Source organism: Aulonocara stuartgranti (genome assembly GCF_965226115.1).
Source record: "Aulonocara stuartgranti genome assembly, chromosome: 22".
Classification (NCBI taxonomy): domain Eukaryota; kingdom Metazoa; phylum Chordata; class Actinopteri; order Cichliformes; family Cichlidae; genus Aulonocara; species Aulonocara stuartgranti.
This window is the reverse complement of record NC_138957.1, coordinates 23,916,197-23,935,346: the sequence shown is the minus strand read 5'-3', so window position 1 is coordinate 23,935,346 and position 19,150 is coordinate 23,916,197. Positions and strand designations below refer to the sequence as shown.

General features: G+C 41.2%; 2 protein-coding genes across 4 annotated transcripts; one reads left to right on the top strand and one right to left on the bottom strand.

Annotated features, from left to right (window-relative positions):
* Nucleotides 1–1,064: 1,064 nt before the first annotated feature.
* Nucleotides 1,065–10,521, bottom strand: LOC309699326 (SH2 domain-containing adapter protein E-like). The gene is made up of 6 exons (XM_082522306.1): nt 9,488–10,521; nt 7,058–7,184; nt 4,299–4,535; nt 3,677–3,911; nt 3,224–3,343; nt 1,065–2,623 (listed from the first exon to the last, which is right to left on the bottom strand). The coding sequence occupies exons 1-6, from the start codon at nt 10,004–10,006 to the stop codon at nt 2,440–2,442; spliced, it is 1,422 nt and encodes a 473-aa protein (XP_082378432.1). The 5' UTR covers nt 10,007–10,521; the 3' UTR covers nt 1,065–2,439.
* A 1,077-nt stretch (nt 10,522–11,598) lies between these two features.
* Nucleotides 11,599–18,140, top strand: pygo2 (pygopus homolog 2). 3 transcript variants are annotated; one of them, XM_082521990.1, is made up of 4 exons: nt 11,599–11,811; nt 12,519–12,582; nt 13,196–13,248; nt 14,957–18,140. In XM_082521990.1, the coding sequence occupies exons 2-4, from the start codon at nt 12,531–12,533 to the stop codon at nt 16,616–16,618; spliced, it is 1,767 nt and encodes a 588-aa protein (XP_082378116.1). In that variant the 5' UTR covers nt 11,599–11,811; nt 12,519–12,530; the 3' UTR covers nt 16,619–18,140. The 3 variants fall into 3 exon arrangements, with proteins under 3 accessions (XP_082378116.1, XP_082378117.1, XP_082378115.1); XM_082521991.1 differs by lacking the exon at nt 12,519–12,582; XM_082521989.1 differs by having other exon boundaries at nt 11,599–12,582.
* The last annotated feature ends 1,010 nt before the right edge of the window (nt 18,141–19,150 follow it).

Sequence of the window (19,150 nt, the reverse complement as noted above, 5' to 3'; positions counted from 1 at the left end):
TTATGATCTGCTCTACAGTGTTCACACAATAGGTTTTCATATATCAAAAGAGACTAATAAAAAAAAAAGAATGAAATCTATAGCAGGTGTGTCTCCTCAGATTACTACTGTTTGAAATGTACTCTCATAACATCTTTGAAGAGACATGTTAATGGCAGACCTCCAAAAAATGTATAATAAAGCCAAATGTAACCTTTGGAAGGATTTTCTTGTCAGCTGACAGCTTAGCAGGAGACTGTGCTGTAGATCAAAGTGGTCCAAGAATGAATTCCAGCATTTAAGAGTAAAGACACAATGCCAAATATTTTAGATTTAGAACGCAAGAAGAAACACACATTAAGACTTCAGTGAATATAATATAGTCACCAGTTTGCACTTCTGCCGTTTAGCACCAGAGGGCATTACACCTGAGGGATAGCAGCATTAGAAACAAGGGAACGTTAAACAGAGACGAGACTGGCATTTCTTTCATGCACTTTTACTGTAGGAGCCCTGTAATTAAATGGAATTTCACTTCTTTTATTTAAAATTACTATGTAACTATATTTAACTACAAATACTTAAAAGGTAGGCACACTAAAATAGGGAGTAACAAGTCAGGTTTTTATAGGAAACTAAGATATATAAAAATACTATAAGTAAATTAAAATACTGTGTAAGTGTAATTTCATGGTAATTTTACAGAAAAACAAAACAATATTTCCCCCATCTTTTTTGGGAGGTCATAATATGGAGTGGAATAACCTTGGCGTTTTACATCTTTATCTTTCTTTTTCTTTTCTTTGTTTGCATCTTTTTTGAATATTCCTTATGTTGACGTGTATTGTGGATGTTCCATTATTTAAATGTCCTGTTATTTTACCAATAAAAATGTGATAAAGACTCTTCTTGCTTACAATCTTACAAGAAAACATGAATGGCACAACTTGCAGATATTTGTGACCTAATTGTGGAGCCAAGCAGTGGCGGATCTACAAAGTTTTACATAGGGGGGCAAAGGAGGGGCGAGAGGTTGAGGCTGGGTGGCACATATGTTAATGGAGTCAACAACATATAAACAAAAACACTTTAAAACAATTTATTGTATCATTATCTCTTCTAAGAAAACAAAGACAATTTTAGGTGGGTAATTTTAGACAATTAGTTTTTACAAGTATTTTAAAGACATAAAAGGAGGGCAAGGCTCTACAGCTTGGGGGCAGTTGCCCCACCCCCTGTATATCCGCCCCTGAAGCCAAGTCTAACCTATTTTTTTGTTTGTTTTTTTCACAATCACTGTTCAACAGTAATTTTCAAAAGAAGTGTACAGAAAATGGGAGGGTCTTCATTGTGTATAACACCTTAAAATCACGTAAGGGTTAGGTTACAGTATTATTGTTTATTTCCTGTTAAAACCTGACTTGTTTCCCACATATTCTAGTGTACCTAACTTTAAGAATTTGTAGATATGTATAATTACATTGTAACTTCTAATAAAATACATTGAAATTCTGTTCATTTATTGGGCAATTACGCCATCAGTCGTGGGTCATATTAAAAAATTTTATCTAAAGTTTTCTTACCACAAATCACAGTAATATGCAGAACTCCTTTACACGTGCTCCCCCAAAAGTCTCATTAAGCTGGGCCCAGACATTAAAATTCAGCCTCAGCTCTAACTATTGTAAAGCTTTCGTGTCTTCAAGCACATTGCACCAGGGTGAATCACCAACTCTTCACAGTGCAGATAATACAGCAGAAACAACACCCTCATTCACAGTAACACAGTGGAAATCTTTGAGGCACCGTGGTTACAGATAACCAACAAGCATACAATCATAAATTAGAAATGCATTAAGATGATACACATAAAATAGATGGGCTTTGTTCATATGTTTGTAAGTGGAATTAAATGCTTATGTGCATGGGTTTTTGTGTGTGGAGAATTCTTTTTGTTGGGAATTTGGTACAATGTCCCAGCAGCTCCACTAGAGGGCGAAAGAGAGCCAACTGAAATGTTAGGTCTCCATCGCAAAAGTACTTTCTGCTTCATAGACAGTGTCACATTGTAGCTTTTGGCATAAACATAGTGAGTGATTAAAACATCTTGTGTGTTTACAAACTTCAAGTGACTTTTTATCAGTAAAAGTGCCCCATCGTCCCTGCTGAGCTTGCTTGCATGCAAAACACCAGCATGGATGTTTTGCATGAGCTGCACAACAAAGTGAAATAAAGGAAGCAGCCAATTGTACATTTTAGATATGGAGACAGTCGCAGTCAATTTGGTGATGAAATAAAGATAATAAAAAAGACCACATAAGGCAGGGTGAGTTTGCTGTATGGATGATAGTTCCCTGAAATCAGAGCTGATGTTTTGATTGCTTTTTGGAACCATTTCTTCTCCCTTACAAACATCCAGGGTGTGTTTGTTTTGCATAGTCAAGCTAAGTTATGTTTGACTCAGTGGACGCGAGGCACTGGGTGCAGCAGGGTCATGTGCTCTGCTCCGTTGAAAGGCAGACGCTGAGTGGAGTAGTGGTGCACCACCTCTGGGATGCTGGGGAACACGCAGCTGCTCTGATCCAGGGTGTAGCCATTTTCTTTCGTTTGGGCAACAATTATATGAACGCATCCCTGACTGGTCCTGACTCACACACACACACACACACACACACAGGAGAGGAAAAGAAAAACAAGATTTGACTGCGCAGCCGAACATCCAAAACTGATAACAGATGGACAAAACCAGCAGTAGTCTGTCTCTCTTCCCTGTTCAGCTTTGCACTTTAAGTGGGAATCTTAGTTTCAAATTAGTTACTGAAATATAAAATATGAATAAAAATATGTGTATCCTGTATATGAAGTGTAACTTGGATATATTTACTTATAAATCAGCTTCATCTGCTGATCATCTGCCTCCATTGCACCCTATCCCTATGCTCTTTTGTCAACATTCTCTACGTCCTCCTTCACTACATCCATGAATCCTCTGATGTGCTTCTCTTTTCCTCCTCCCTGGTAGCTCTATATTCAACATGAAGCCATTCTGCTCACATATAAAGATATAATTTTAAGCAAAAACGTAGAACAGTCTTAACAAGCTTAATTAAATTATATACTTCAAGCTCTTTAGCTTAGGATCTTACTTATTTTAATCTTGTGATACATCAATGATTCATGTGAATTAGGTAAGCAACATTTCAGCTCTCCACACAGTGTCAATGCACTTTCAGACTGCACTCACTTGAGGGCGATGGAGTACTTGCTGTTGTCCGACTCGCTGTTCCGGACCAGGAAGCTGGCCTCTTTGCAGGAGTGCAGCTGAAACTCCGCCTCCTGCCGAGTCACACAGCCATGGTACCAGCTGAGACAGAGGGTGGGAGCGAGGGAGATGTCATTTCATCTGCAACTGATTATGTGTAGGTCCTCATTTTATGCAACTCCTTGGAAATGAGCATTACTCTTACATAACACAAAAATTTATTAGTGCTCAGGAGTGAGATTTATAGCCAGAATAAGAAACAGATGCACACTGTGACCATGAAATTCCTGGAGAAACTGTTTTATGTGTCTATGAGGAACATTCCCCACTGTGAGGTACAACTCCGATTCTGCCTCACTTCATTTGTCAAGATTCACATTAATAAAATGAAACATTTACTATCCTGGTGCAACGAGTACATAAGAACCTCCTCACCTCTGTTTTTCCAGTGGCAGGGAGGGGTCCACGGAGCAGGCCTCGGTTTCAGAGCTGCTGCTGGAGGTAGAAGATGGCAGCAGGGCTGGCAGAGAGGATCTCAGAATCTTTTGGGTCCAGCTTTTCTGCCTCCGATGCTGATGCTGATGCTGGGCTGGTGGATGTTGGGGCTGTCTAGTAAGTGTAGGGTGAGGCGTCTCATCTTTGGTGGTGCGATCAGAGCTGTCAAACTGTGCTAGGGGAAGACGAGCACCACGAGAAGATAAGAATTTATGTAAAGAAACAGCTGACTGCAGTTTGAACTGGGTGCAGAAGCCTCCCGTCAATATAAAATAATAACACAGACTTTGATGCTGCTACATGATGCTTTTCAGTATGCAGTTGGTCTATGCAGTAATAAAATATAAATGTGAGGCTAGTGCTGGCTGGTTCACATTTATCTAGTTGGGTTGTAGAAACACTGTTTCTATAAAGAAACTGGTTGAAAAGTGGAGCAAAGTCAACTCAGGAGTGCACAGATGCACAAATGTATGTTATTTGGGGGGGGGGGGGGGGGGGGTCTTGCTGTTGGCTTTTATTGCATGGCTATAGTATGAGAAGACATGAATAAATTCTACTGTACCTGATAGGGTTTTAACAATATGCTCCTTCTTCCACTCCCAGGGTAGCTCGTACTCAGTGGAGGGACGAGTGTCCAGCTCTGGCCGCGTGATTGCCGTCTTCTCGCTGTCGCCACCTACCTCGTACGGGATGTCATAGATCTGTACGGGGGCAGGATGAGCTTCATCTGCTGTTGCCTCACTCCCCTCCATCACCGCACACACCTTTAGCAGGTCTTTAGATCCTCGACGTCTGATCTCTAGAAAGCAAGAGATTAAAATATAATCAGACATAAGCACCTGGACCTGGAGAGGAAGGCTGCAGTGATGCATCACCTCCAGTAGCTGAATAAGGAAGATGGCATCAGTGAATGGCAACAGCTGTGGGCTGGAGACTGAAAAAACACTCGGAGCAGTTAGCATCAAATCTCTGGACCAAAAACTACAATAAAAGGAGTTACTGCTGCCATAGCTAGTGACCATGAAGTCCACAAAAACTCATCAAGAAGGGCATAGATATTCATTCTTAATCATTTGTTATTACAACTACTAATCTGTAAATATCCTTAATCCATAAATCAATGCTAATAAGTTGCATTTGAATAGATTTTGGTCCATAACATGACTTATGATATGTTCCAGTGATTTGAATGGATTATTCAGGTTTTTTTCCCAAGTTCCTCTTTTTAATGAGTGCTTCTAATAATAATGTAACACACATCAATGCAGTTCTGAATCTTCATTAAAGTAACCATAACTGTCACTATTCGATAATGAACCCTTATAAACATCATTTTAACAGCTATTTTATTTGCTAGTCTAATTCCAGCAGTGCATTTCTCAGCAGCTGTTGGGTGCTTACATGTGCTAACTGGATAAATTAGGAATAAAAGTGCAATTTTGCACTACTGCTGTATATCAGAGCATCATTATTAGAACCCATGTGTCTGTGAAGGTTCTCAGTCATCCAGGTCATCGTAGTCAAAGGAGCTTGCAAAGAAAAGCGTCTGGACTCTTTAAGTTGCTTGAAGACGTTTCACCTCTCATCCGAGAAGCTTAGACCTTAGAACTGAAGAAGCTTCTCGGATGAGAGGTGAAACCTCTCCAAGCAACTTAAAGAAGTCCAGACGCTTTTCTTTGCAAGCTCCTTTGATTAGAACCCAAGCAATTTATTTGGTGGTTTGTTGTTTTAAAAGTCTGATTTACTGGCAGATATTTTTATTCCCCAGATACATAAGATGAGTAGATTTCTGCAAAAGTTATCATGTTTCATTATTTATTATTCGTTATTGAGATAATATGAAAATATAGTTTAATTGTAATCTGGTTTTATTGTCAGGAAAAACTGTATTAGCTGGTTGATGTTTGTGGTGTTCGTTTCTACAGTTTAAGATGCTTCTCAGTGTTCAGTTGTAATCATAGAGAACAGAAAACTATAATAAGGCTTTACTCACAAAACTAACACATCTAATGCCTTAAAACACAGAGACATGCACTGGACAGCTGCACTTTACGTCAAGTTTACAATGCTGCCTTTTAATGTATTGTGTATATCTATTTATTGTGTGTGTGTGTGTGTGTGTGTGTGTGTGTGTGTGTGTGTGTGTGTGTGTGTGTGTGTGTGTGTGTGTGTGTGTGTGTTTTAAGCAGAGAACTACCACACAGAGATTTATTATGTGCAATAAAGAATAATTAAATCTTTGAATCGTGATATCGTCTTATTTTGTTATGTCAGTGTTAACAAGTGAAAATCTGAAGTAATTTCAATTGAGTTTTTTATTCATATGTGCCAATTCACAACAACAAACACGTTAAGGCAGCTTAAGCCATTTTCAAAAGAGTAGAAAAAGGTTATTATTGCAAAGAGTCCTGCTGCGTTTTAGAGCAAGGTTGAAAGTTATTACACTTTCATAAAATAAAACAGCGACCTTCAGGGGAAAAAACAGAAGCCGTTACATTTCACGTTAAAGAGGGCAATGCATTTAATGACTGAGACAAGTGTTTACCACTATTAATTTAGCCGGCTACATAAATCAGGGGCCATGAGAGAAGGGTGTTTACCATTTTTGCTAATCATGCTCAAATTGAGTTTAAAGCAACATCACGACTAGATGTAAAATAATTGTAAAATCTATGTAATATATTTTGTTCTAGTCACTGAGATCAGCTGCCAACTAAAGATTAATTAGGATGCTGTATACTGAGTCACAGTATTGTGCACTGCTTACTTCCTCAGTATGATTTGAGACTCTTAAACTGACTCATTCACATCATCACATCCTCAGTAGACTTCTCTGATGAAGTGTGGAAGTCGCACAGCCACTCACCAGACTAGAAGCTACTACAGCAATAAAACATTTTCTCATTCACAGCGGGCTATTGTGAGTAACTCTTTCAGTTTAAACAATGGACTGATGGAAGGAAAGGTCAGGGGAGCATGTGATTGGACGACTGGTCACCAGTCCTCCTTGACGCTGGGAAGTTTTGATTAATGGTCCGACAGCTCCATATGGGGGTTTAAACAAAACTGTGTCATAAATGCGGGGGGAGCGCACTGAGGGCAAACTTCCTTTTTAATGAATAGTACCAGGAAACAGAGGCAGGAAAGAGGAAGCAGGAACAGGAAACTACACCCATTGTCCAGATGGGGTACAGAGAGAGCGCTACGGGAGTGAGTTCATGTTCTCACTGCGCTGCCTGGAGAGACTCAAAATGGGAATGCTGTCAGTCACAGGAGGACCCTGTGGGAGTAAAGACCAGAGCATCCTGATCAAAGTCTTACCGGTTATCATTTGCTGTGCATCGTACGGCTCCATGTAGCCATCGTTCTCACCAACCCTCTCTGCCTCCCTTTGCTCTCTGGTTTTCTGAGCATCAAAAGGATCCGCATAGTCCTCAAGGATAATGACCTGGTTAAAAACACAGTGAAATCATTCTTTTTTCATGTGTAATTAGATTCTTTAAACACAAAATAAGGTTTTCAGAATAAAGTTTGACAAGGGTCAAGGAAAAACTGTAGGAAAGCCCAAGCAGTAATCTTATATAGACAAAGAAAATGCAGATGTTGTCAGCTGATGATCACAATTAAAACATTTAAGGGATGCAGGTCTATTTATAATAATCAATAATCAAGAAAGTTGGACAGGCTGAATGAACAGGACACACCAACCTGAGCAGAGGTAACAACATAATAAATTGTCTTATAGCAGGTGCTAAATATAATGTCATCCATCATCTCTAGCATGAAATACAGCTCAAACTAACAATGCTTTCATTAAAACTTGGCCTTGAAGCCATTTTCATACTTTTTTTGTCTATAAAATGTCAAAAATAGTGAAAAATAACCTTTACACTGTATCCTGTCAGAGCCTCTTTTTTTCTTTTGGGAGAACAAAAGTTTGATAGTACTCCTTTTTAATAAGAACAGATGTCAGCATAAAATATTTAATACAAAGAAAAAAGTTACAACAGATCCTAAAATTTGAAGATAAGCAGAAAAAACTAAGCATTTTCCAGATGTTTTTTCTTGTGATAAAATTTAGTCTCAGCTTCCCTGAAGACACTGGGAACGAGGTATTAAATTAACTTCAGTAAACAGCGAGACAGGCTTCAGTTAGAAGAATATTTAATGTCTTGTTTTACACATTTACTGAAGTCTATTGTCTCTGCATATTTACTTAACCTCAATTATTCTGCTGCATCAATCACACGCGAGTGTCCTGTCACCTTATCAGTGACACAGAATTTCTTGTTTATTTTACAAGCCATGAGAGACAATGGCAGGCTGTAAAAACTGCCTCCCTAAAATCACTTCCAGCTGCCTTTGGAGTTTGAATAAAGGTGAAAAAACTCAGCCTGACAAGTGTAAATGAGCAAACCGACAGCTGTTAATGGGTTTAGATCAGAAGGATTCAGCAGGACAAAGTAGTGCAGATGACAGCACAAGTATACAGACATATGAAGCCTTGATCAAGTTTTATACTCTTCCTCCCTGTGAAAAAAGGCATCATTTTTTTTCATTAAATGGGAGAACAAAAGTTTAGATGTGCAAGACTAGAACTACAAGAACTTGACTGATCAAACCCAGCAGCAACTGCAAATGTCTTTTTTTTCTTATCATCTTTTCCCTCACTTTTCTGTGATTCTGTGGGGGTTTTTTAAACTGAGCTGGAGGGCACTTGGGTTAACGCCTGAGTGTCAAGTAACCTCTGCTTTTTATAACATGATAGCCATTACTGGAGGGAGGGGATGAATGTAGTAAGAGAGAGGGATGAGGTAGAGGGAGGAGCTGAATAAAAGGACATCACTGAGCCATATCGCATGCACGAGAGGGAGGTGAAGGCCTCACGTCTGACCACAGCTTTGTTTTCAAGGTGGGGAAGATGGGCGTATGGGCGAGGGGTGGAGAGGAAGAGAAAGAGAGAGAGGCGGAAAGAGAGGAGGAGGAGGAGAGGACACAATGGGAAGCAGAGACAAAGGGGGATGGGAGAAAACAAAACAATAATATCAATTTTCAGAGCCGACTCAAATCTGTTGGCCGACTTTGTTGCCAACAGATTTGATGACTTTCAGTGTAGAGTTTGCTTACGAGGTGCAAACAGATGGTTTAGATCCACTGCTGCTACATCTGTGTCAGTTAAAGTTATTCCACAACTGCTTGAAAAGTTTGTATAACTCAGAATATAATAAGATTTTATTATACTAGTATAATTAGGCTGAATAAAGTACAGAAACAAACAAACACCGCAAGCAGATGTTATTTTTTCAGATTATTGTGGATCACTGGTGTAATGTATCAGTTAAGTTGGAACTAATTCTTATAATTTATTGTTTAATATAATAAAAATAAATGCTCTTAAGGCCCATTAGAGGTCTGTGTGCAATCTTAATCTGAAAAGCAACGAAATGAATTAATGACATAATGAAATACTATACTCTGGATACAATTATTAAGTATTTAATAGCTTTTAGTGGCCTATTTAATTTTCCATCTAAATGAACCAACAGCTGCTGCACCCTGAAAATATAATGGGGGGGGGGGGCTCTTTTAATTAGCTAGTCTTCACTCTTTTCCAATTATTTTCAAACTACACAACAACACGATTTAAATCAGATGGGGTTTTTTAAAGATCCATATCCCAGAAGCAATATTTATCTGATAGGGCAGCTTACAGGGAGGGTTAAACCTTCTAAATCTGAAAGGGGAACTTACGGTTTCTGTTTTGCACTGGGCTGCTTTCTCCGCCTCAGGTGCCACTGCGCTGGTGATGGTACCGCTGTTGAAGCTGGGACTCTTGTCCTGCTTGTCCACTCTGATCAGCCGACTGATGTATGCGTTGGCAGACGGAGAGCTCTTAATGGATCTGGGCTGCTCATCAAACACCGGCTCTGCTTTGGAGTTCTTGCGACTTTTCCCAGACAGGAGGTTGTCCCACACTTTCCCATCTTTCGGAGAGCTCACGCCGTTTCTACTCAACTCTATAGCCGAGTTTTTTCGGTTTCTTCCGGACAGGAGAGACCCGACTCCTCCACCTACTCCTCCTCCTCCGCCTGTGCTATCCGCGGAGGAGTTTTTGCGATGGCCCGTTTTGGAGGCCGGCGCTTTGGTACCGATGCTCGCCATCAGACCTGCTTTATTGGCTCTCGGCTGCGTGCCTGATTCGGAGACTGAGCGGATCCTGTCGGTACCATTCTTCAGGTTCATGGGGAACTCTTTGAACCACTTTGCCATTGTAACTCGGATGGAAACCTCCAAACCTCTCTGCCTGTTCCGGCACTTTGTATCTCCATACACCAGGGCCCGAGAGACGCACCTTTAGAAATCACAGCCTTTCTAACAAAAGACTTCCGCTGCTTTATTCTAGGATACAGTCTGTGTCGACTGGATCTCCTCACCTCAGTTTAAAGCATGTCACAAAAGCGTGTAAGCGAATAGATCTCTTCTTAAATCTTCAATTTCGAATAAAAAAAGTTTCTCCTGCCTGTTTGGCAGGCAGTAACAAATACCTCAATTTTATCCCATCTGTGATCTCTTAAAACTGTTCCCTTTTCTACTCTGAGGAAAAGTTTATTCCCTTTGAATGAAGAGATGTCTCTGGAGAGGGATGATCCGAAAGAATGTCAGGGTTTTCTTGATTCTGATTTGTGGTCCCATTCCCAGGGTGGCTTTTCTGAGTTTAAAAACTGTCCACTGTTTCACTGACCCTCCTGGATGTGCCTGGAGTGTGGAAAGGAGGGGGTATCTGAGGTCTAGAAGGGGGAGCCAGGACATGGTAGGCGGTGATAAGCCTTTAATTGTAGACAGCGTGGAAGAATATCCATTTTAGGAATTTAGAGAGTCATGTGTCCAGGTAGCCGAACAAGGAGACTGACACTTCAATTATTCTTTATAGATCTTATTTTAAAGGCCTCTATTTTAATATGGAAATGAAGCAACAGAAGCATAAATGCTTCATAAAATTGTGTTTTTATTATAGATTCTACATTTCACAGTGCAGAGTGACACTTCCATTTATACATTTTCTTTTCATGACGAATTTTCATAAAACTGACAGATGCAGTTGAATATTATATTTAGGTCATTATTAACATTTAATCTTAATAAAAAAAAAATAAGAATTATATACATAAACATTGACAAACAAGAACTGAATTCAACCATGTGATTTTTTAACTGTTTTTCATTATTATTTACACAAAGTAAACACCGCAGGGTTAATTCCTCATCCTAAGTACTCCACAAAACGATCCCTGTGACAGATGTATATTTTTTATTTTAAATATTTGAGCTGGCCCTTGCTTTTTTTTAACCTAGTTAAGGTTACAGTTATTGTGCAGATGTGACCTCGGGTAAATCGTAAAATATTATTCGTATAACTTCTGTGGCAAATAAACTGGATTTGTGTTGGTTTTCTATGCGGTTCCCCACTTAGTAGGTCCTGTACAGAACTGTATAATGGCTTTTGTGTTCAAAGTATCCGTATTTTTTATACAATATTGGTGAATGATCATCAATATACCACTTAATAACGTACTTAATTAACAACTTCTACTTAAGATGTGCATCACTACTTTAACTGTACAGGGTATCGTTGAAAAATGGTCCGTTCTAGGCCGCTTCACCTACGTCAATCATAGGTGTGTACATATTCTATAGATTCAAATAATAAGGATATCGAGGATAATAGTGATAATTCTTCTGATACAACATCTTAAACTCTCATGTGTTATGCAATACAAGTGGTCTTTTAAGAGAAATTCTTATACGTACGCTTTATAGTTTTTACGGATACCTTTCGACACCCCCATATTGGTTTTGAGATAGAACCTTCCACGGTGCGCGATACTCTCGCTTTATCCCTCTTTGTCCGGTTGCGATAGAAGGCCATGATAATTATGGCAAAATTTGCGTTTTTGAATGAATTATAGTTGAATGGTGAAACCGACAAGCATACACCGTGTGACGACTGGTTTGCTGGCAATGACACACCAGAGATTTTCAATTTAAAGGACAGCAGAGCGAGCAACGGAGAAAGGGTACAGTTTGCTTCCAAGACAGTCTGCAAGATGGCTATTAGTAGCATGCTAACGTTAGCTAGTAAGCTAATGTTAGCAAAGTAAACAACAGCTTTTTTTTTCAAAAACATGACCGATTTCTTTAAGTCATAAATGCTTTGATGAGTGAAATTGAGTGCATATGTTCACACTTGGATGTAGAAAGCTGAACCACGCTCTCGGATTTTTTGTCGCTACTAGCTAGCCACACTGAGTAACGTGGCTAGCTAGTTAGCCAAGGTAGTAACTAGCTTGCGTTAGCTAGCTGGTCATAGCTACACATCTGTAAGTGATCATTGAGAGAGAGGGAGGGGGTTGCTCTGTAACTTGCTGCTTGTACTGGCAGGCAGAGCCAGGTATCAAGCAACCAGTTTCACTCAGCTAGTAGAAACTGGCTTGCAAAAAAAACGTGAACGTGCTCAGTCTTAAGTGACGGTGATTTGGTGACCAAAAACCCGGCGTGACAGACACCGTGGCCAAAGATTTGCAGCTGGAAAGGAGTTTGCAGACCTGGGCCAGCTTATCTAGTTACCACTAAGTGCCAGTTTATGTTGTGATGATATTAATGGTAGCGTTACTGACATGACCTGAAGGCAGAATCCACCTAGTCGCCCTATAGCTTTCAAGACGTCGTCATTTTTAACTTTTTTTTCTTGCATATGAACGGTGATTTGCCACTTCACCGACAGTCATATTAGCCAATGGCTGCCGACTCGGGGAGACTACAGGCGGGACAAGGAAAACGAAGCAGAGGTAGGAATTAATTTCACCCATCTCCAAATCAGATCGGAATCATCCATTACTGCGCTGCAATGGGCTGCACTGGTGCTGTTAGCAAATCCCTTCTCGCCTCCCCCATATGTAAACTTCACGACTGTCTCCGGTGGTGGCTGTTTCTCACAGAGTGGATCTGTGAACGGGGTTCATGTCTATCTTGCTATCAATGTACCTTCAATTCCGTTTCCTCGTTCTCATGTCTTCGTCTTTTCCTGTCTCCCTCATTGACCTTACCTCTTCTGCCTCTGTTTGCGGCCTCTCTCCCTCTTGCCTGGGTCATTTGGTCTGCCTGGGTCATTTGCGATTCAAGGCTTCATAACCTTGGTGATGATAACGCCTGGATGTTTAGCATCTTGTCCTCATGCCAGTCTATGTCCCATCATTGAATCCATCTCAACTGTTGGACTTGACAAAGAGGCCCTAGGTCTAAAGCTGCTCCAATCTGTCACTAAGGGGTATTGGCCAATCCAAATGTGATGCTGCTACAGTATGGTGGTGAACCAAAAGCATGAGACATGGATGCTGTGTTTGTTGTAACTTATGGTGTTTCCATCCTTCCACCCCTCCCTTTCATGTTTTTCTTTTTCAGCTTCACAGATGAAGAGCCCGGAGAAGAAAAAGGCAAGGAAATCCACGGCTCAGGTAAAAACTGTTAAAAGTTGATTCTGTTCATCTGGACGTAACTTTTTGAGTGGGAGAAACGTTTTGTCACTCGTTCAAGTGACAGGTTTCCCCAACCTAGACGGTTATTGGCGATCTGCAGTGTTGTGAAAAATTGTTTCCTGTGTTCCTGATTTTTTTTATTTTTTTTATTTTGCATATTTGCCATATGCAAATTTTTTTTAGATAATTAAACAAATTTTAATATTTGACAGATATAACCCAACTAAATTTAAAATGCTGTTTTTAAGAGATGATTTCTTTTCTTAGGAGAACAAAGCTAGCCGAAGTCTGCTGGAATTGTATTAAAAACAAACAAAGAAACAAAAACTAATTCTAAATCATTATTTAAATGTCATTAACCGCATATTTTGGAAAGTGGAGTTCAGTTTCTCTAGCAACACCCAAGCCTGATTACTGCCAAACCTGTTGAATCAAGAAATCACTCAAATATTGAGTGCCTGATTCTAAAATCAAGTAGGCCAAAAAAAAAGTCCATGATCTAAAGAAATAGCTGAGAAACAAAGTCTGTGACATCTATCAGCCTGTTCCAGTGAAACACGGTGACAGCCATTATCCACTAATGAAGAAAACTTTGAACGAGGGGACCCTTCCCAGAAGTGAGCAGCCTACCAAAATTACTTCAAGAACACATCGATGACTCATCCGGGACCTCAGTCACAAAAGAACCCAGAACACCATCTAAAGAACTACAGGTCTCACTTGTCTTAGTTAAGGTCAGAGTTCATGATTCAACAATAAGAAAGACACTGGGCAAAACAGTACCCATGGGAAAGGAGAAAACCACTGCAGACCACAAAGGCTTATCTCACATTTACCAAAAAACATCACCAAAGACTTTTGCAAAGGTATTCTGTGGTCTGATGAAAGAAACTGTTTTGGAAGGTTTGAGTCCTGTTACATCTGATGTAAAGCTAACACAGCATTTCATTTAAAAAAAAACATTGTACCAGCAGGAAAACATGGTGGTAGTAGTGTGACGTTCTGGGGTTGCTTTGCTGCTTGAGGACCTGGAGAAGCTGGCATAATTTAGGGAACCACAAAATACGAATGCCCTGAAACTCAAGCTCACTTTGGTTACGCAGCAGGAAAATGACCCAAAACACAGCAGCAAGTCCACCTCTTGCTGTTGTGCATGGTCAAAAACAGGTTTTGCAGTGGCCTAGTCAAAGTCTGTACTTGAATCTGAGTTATTTTAGCATGACCTTAAACAGGTTGTTTATGTTCAAAAACCTTGCCTTGTGTGTTACTGAATTAAAACAATTCTGCAAATAAGAGTGGGCCAAAATTCCTTCACATGTGATGTGAAAAACTCAAGTGTTAGTTATCGCAAACACTTAATGGTGATAACTTAAAAAAAACAAAATGCTCTTTTGTTTTTTTTGTTTTTTACAAAGATAACATGTTACAAAGATAACATGAGTTATCTTTGTATAATATTAAAACTTGTATGATTTAAAACATTTAAATGTGAAAAATATGCAAAAAATAAATCTGGAAGGGAACAAATACTTTTTCACAAAACTATATTTACATTGCTACAATAAAGAGAATGTTCTCAGTAAACAGGTTGACCTAAACATTTAATAGACTAAGAATTTAAATAATTGGTCTCATATAAGCAGCAAAAAAAGAAAGAATGCATTGTGTATTTTGTTCTCTGTTTCAGGCTGCGGGTTTCTCCCACCTCACTGAGTTTGCACCCCCTCCTACCCCCATGGTGGACCATCTGGTCGCCTCCAACCCGTTTGACGATGACTTTGCATCCCCATCCAGACCTGGTGGGGCAGGTGGACCAGGTGGTGCTCCATTTCTTCCCAGCCCAGGTGCCGGCGGAGGAGGTGGGTATGGAGGTGGAAGCAGAATGACTGGAGGTATGAACTTCATGGGAGGACCAGGAGGACCGGGCGGTGGCCAGCCTGGACGGAGGCCCCCATTCGGCCCTCCGTCTAATGCTGGACCCCACAACCAGCTAGGTTTTGGAATGCCTGGCTTTGGAGGTGGTGGGGGTGGAGGCGGTGGAGGTGGAGGCGGAGCGGGTGGCTTCCCTCCTGGTGGCCCCTCTCAGTTCAATATGCCACCCAGCTTTAGTCCACCTATGCATCCAGGGCCAGGATTCAATCCCATGTTGTCCCCAGGAGGTATGGGAGGACCTGGAGGAGGGGGGCCACCACACCCGCGATTTGGGATGCCTCCACAGCAGCACGGACAGGGTGGGCACCCATTTAACAGCCCTCCGTTACCTGGTGGTGGAGGCCCAAGGGGGCCCTTGCCTCCCATGGGAGGAGGTTTGGGTCCAGGGATGAACATGATGGGAGGCATGAGTGGTGGCCCGGGTGGCAATATGGTGGGAGGCTTGCCAGGAATGCCCCCTCAAGGACAGTTCCCGCCTTCACAGGATGGCCCTTACCCTGGCCCCAGCCCACCGGGGCCAGGCAACGAGGATGGAAAGAGCTTCGGTGGAGGTGGTGCACCACCTGGGCCTCAGCAGCAGCAACAACAACAACAGCAACAACAGCAGCAGCTTAACATGAATCCAAATGGCCCTCCTCCTAATAATACAACACCTGGGCCGCCTCCAAATTCTGGCCCACCTCAGCCTGGGGGTGGCTTCCCTGGCCACTCTGATGTCCAGCAGCCCAATGCCAGTACGCCTGTTCAGCCTCCGTCAGCACCACCACAGCCTAACCCCAACTCTTCTCCCACTGGTCCCTTGAATGGATCAGGTCAGCCCCAGCATCCAACACCAAGTCAGCTACAGCCCCCTAGCAATACAAACACCCCTAACTCTAACAACTCTACCCAGCAGCAGCAACAGTCAACCCCACCTAACTCTGCACCAGGCTCCACCCCTTACAACCAACAGAACAGCACTACTGGTACTGGGGGTCCCATGTCAAATACAGCCACCAATTCAGGTCAGAACAACATGACCAACAACAATGGCGGTAACACTCCCGGCAGCAACCCAAATCCCCCCTCTAATTCTACATCAACTCCAAACACCCAGTCTCCCCTGCCTTCTGGCCCTGCTGCCCCCTCAACCGGGCCCGGCTCTGGCCCTGGAAAACTCGGCAGCTCTGGGATGATTTTCCCTTGCGGTCATTGCATGGCAGAAGTGCACGACGACCAAGACGCCATCCTTTGCGAGGCGTCGTGCCAGCGCTGGTTCCACCGCGACTGCACAGGCCTGACGGAACCAGCATATGGGCTGCTGACTCGAGAGAGCGCTGCTGTTTGGGCTTGTGACTTCTGCATCAAGACCAAGGACATCCAGGCAGTGTTTGTGCGCCAAGGATTAGGCCAGCTGGTGGCAGCCAATGAGAGCTGAGGAGTAGAAAAGAGAGAGCAGCACTGATTTGGGGCGCCTACAGACAAATAGAGAGACTGATCTAACTGAATGACCTGTGTGTGTCTTGTCAGCTACTTGCCCAGCTTTCTCTTGACTATCCCTTTACTTGTTCACTACACAGAGAAACGCGCTCATCGACTTTCATGCTTATATATAGCACTTTGAGTGACTCTCGGCAAATTATTTTTTTCTCCTCTGCCCCACCTCCCCACCCCCTTCCTTCTTACAGGAGTCAAAACATGATGAATGTTAAAACTACACAGTCCTTCAGATCTCTAGCCTGCCAACCAGCAAAGCACTGACACCAACACACTACCTCACACAGTTTGTGACTGACTGGCACGGAAGCTCCCACTCTGACTGTGATTTACTCGATACACTCATGTGTCATATTGGTGATGACTTAAACAGACACACTTTAGGTGGGGAAGGCGAAGTTAAAATATTCCCACAACTGTGTACGGTGAGGCTAAATGAATAGAGGATACGTTATTTGACTCTCATCTTACTAAAACGCTTGAGTCTAGTACTGCCCTATCACATGTTAGCCTTTTTTCTTCTTCTTTTGTTTTACTGCAAGAAAGTGAATGAAAAAGGAGAAAAACATCACTATATTGCAGTGTAAAAACCTCAGCATCATGTGTATTGTGAAATCTTAAGTGTCAGCTGGGGTACGAATTTTTTTTAACAGTTCCTGCGCATCCACACACACACTCTTTGGCTCTTACTTCTTGTATCATTTTATACCCAGTGCTGAATAATCCAAAGGAGACTCGGACGGAGATTTCATCCGCACTTCACAGAGGATCATGCTGTCGAAATAGTTGTAAATATTAGGACAAAACATTTGTCTGGATCTTCCATCAGCTGTGAACATGTCGCAGACTCTGCCAATGATCAAAATAATGAGTTGAAGTCGTGCGTCTCGGTGATATGACGTTTTGTTTTTATACAGTGCGTTTGAGTCGGCTGTTTTATTTTTATCTCTGCAGTACATCATAAATTGTGAAATCAGTGCTTTTGGGTGGTGTTGGCATAGCAAGTAGTGACATCATGTCATATCAGATGTGCATAGTCCTTTTTCAAAAAAAAAAAAAAAAAATGAAAAAAAAAATCAAGATGGGCGAGGGGGGTGCATGTGAGCCAATGCAGTAAGTGTCTGATTTGTTGATGTTTATATTCTGGTTTCTGAGCTGCAGGAGACCTTAAAGTAGACCAAATAACAAAAGAACGAAGAAAAAAAATACCCATTTTTCACTTTTCTGGAGCAGTATAAGATGTTTCTCTTTCTTCTCGCTTTCCTTAATTTTCTTTAATCAATGTCCAAGTTGCCTTTCTTTTCTTGCTCTCAGCTGTTCCCTTTTATTTTGTACTGGTATTCGTGCTGTGCTCTTGTTCTGCTCTGGTGCCTCCTGGTGGAACCTGGAGGAACCAGAGAGTCCTATACCCGGTGGGGAACAGAAAGGTACTGAACTCTTGAAGTAAAGACAGATTTTTTGTACTTGTCCATGTCTGTTTTTATTCCCATTTTTAACTTTTATCTGCTAATCATTCTATTAAAATGATTAGAAAACGCAACAATGTTGTTTGCTGTAAATGCCGAGTTAACGGTGCTTCTTTAATATTTGTGTGGCTTTATTAATGGTTTGTTCAGCTGGGATTATTACATTATTTTGTTAAGCCTTTATTAATGGATGAATAACTGATTCGTAATACTATTGTGACTCAAAAAACACTTTTAATGTCTAATTTACTAATTTGCAAGTATTCTGAAAAATAGCAATAATGAAATCAGATTCCTTAAAATATTTTTCTCCTTTTAATTAGTTCAAGTTAGAACCAATTACTACATTCATAAAAAGGGAAATGTTTAAAGCAAATTATCTTAATATTTGAAATAATTAGCTTTATACAGTTTTCATAGGACTGTGTAGTCCCCTGAAAAACTGTACTACATTTGGCAGCATTAATTAAATAACATCATTCTTTTCTTTTTCAGCCATTCTGTTGTAGATTTGCTGGTGTGCCCAGTTTAGGTTGAACACATTTGGCTGTAGAATATTTTGGTATACAGAAGGGTACTCTGTGGCTGCAAAGCAAGCCCAAAACATCACACCTCCAGCACTATGCTTGACAGTTGGTAGGAGGTAGTTGTGCTGATATGCTGTGAATTATGGCCAAACATCTACTTTAAACTCATCTGTCCAAAGGACATTGTTCCACAAGTCTTGCAGTCTGTTCCGATCCATCTTTGCAAACCTAAGTTGTGTTGCTTTTTGCCTTTCTTCTGGCAACCCTTCCAAAAAAATTCATAGTTGTTCAGTCTTTTTTTTTTTTTTTTTAATTGTACTATTATGTCATTTAACATTCTAACCGAGGCCCTGGGGTTTTTATTGTCCTGGATTTCTTGGTCTGACCATGGGTTAAATTTGCTGGCACATCCGCTCGTGGGAAGACTGGCAGCTGTCCTGAATGTTTTGCACTTGTGAACAGAGGTGTGGACTCGAGTCA

Bases quoted from the DNA above. Each gene is read 5' to 3' on its own strand.
- LOC309699326 (XM_082522306.1), bottom strand. From the start codon at position 10,006: ATGGCAAAGTGGTTCAAAGAGTTCCCCATGAACCTGAAGAATGGTACC. The intron at 3,344-3,676 runs GTGAGGAGGTTC...CCTCTGTCTCAG, and splicing joins CTGCCACTGGAAAAACAGAG to CTGGTACCATGGCTGTGTGA. The intron at 2,624-3,223 runs GTGAGTGCAGTC...TGTGTGAGTCAG, and splicing joins AAGTACTCCATCGCCCTCAA to GACCAGTCAGGGATGCGTTC.
- pygo2 (XM_082521990.1), top strand. From the start codon at position 12,531: ATGGCTGCCGACTCGGGGAGACTACAGGCGGGACAAGGAAAACGAAGC. The intron at 12,583-13,195 runs GTAGGAATTAAT...TTTCTTTTTCAG, and splicing joins ACAAGGAAAACGAAGCAGAG to CTTCACAGATGAAGAGCCCG. The intron at 13,249-14,956 runs GTAAAAACTGTT...TCTCTGTTTCAG, and splicing joins CAAGGAAATCCACGGCTCAG to GCTGCGGGTTTCTCCCACCT.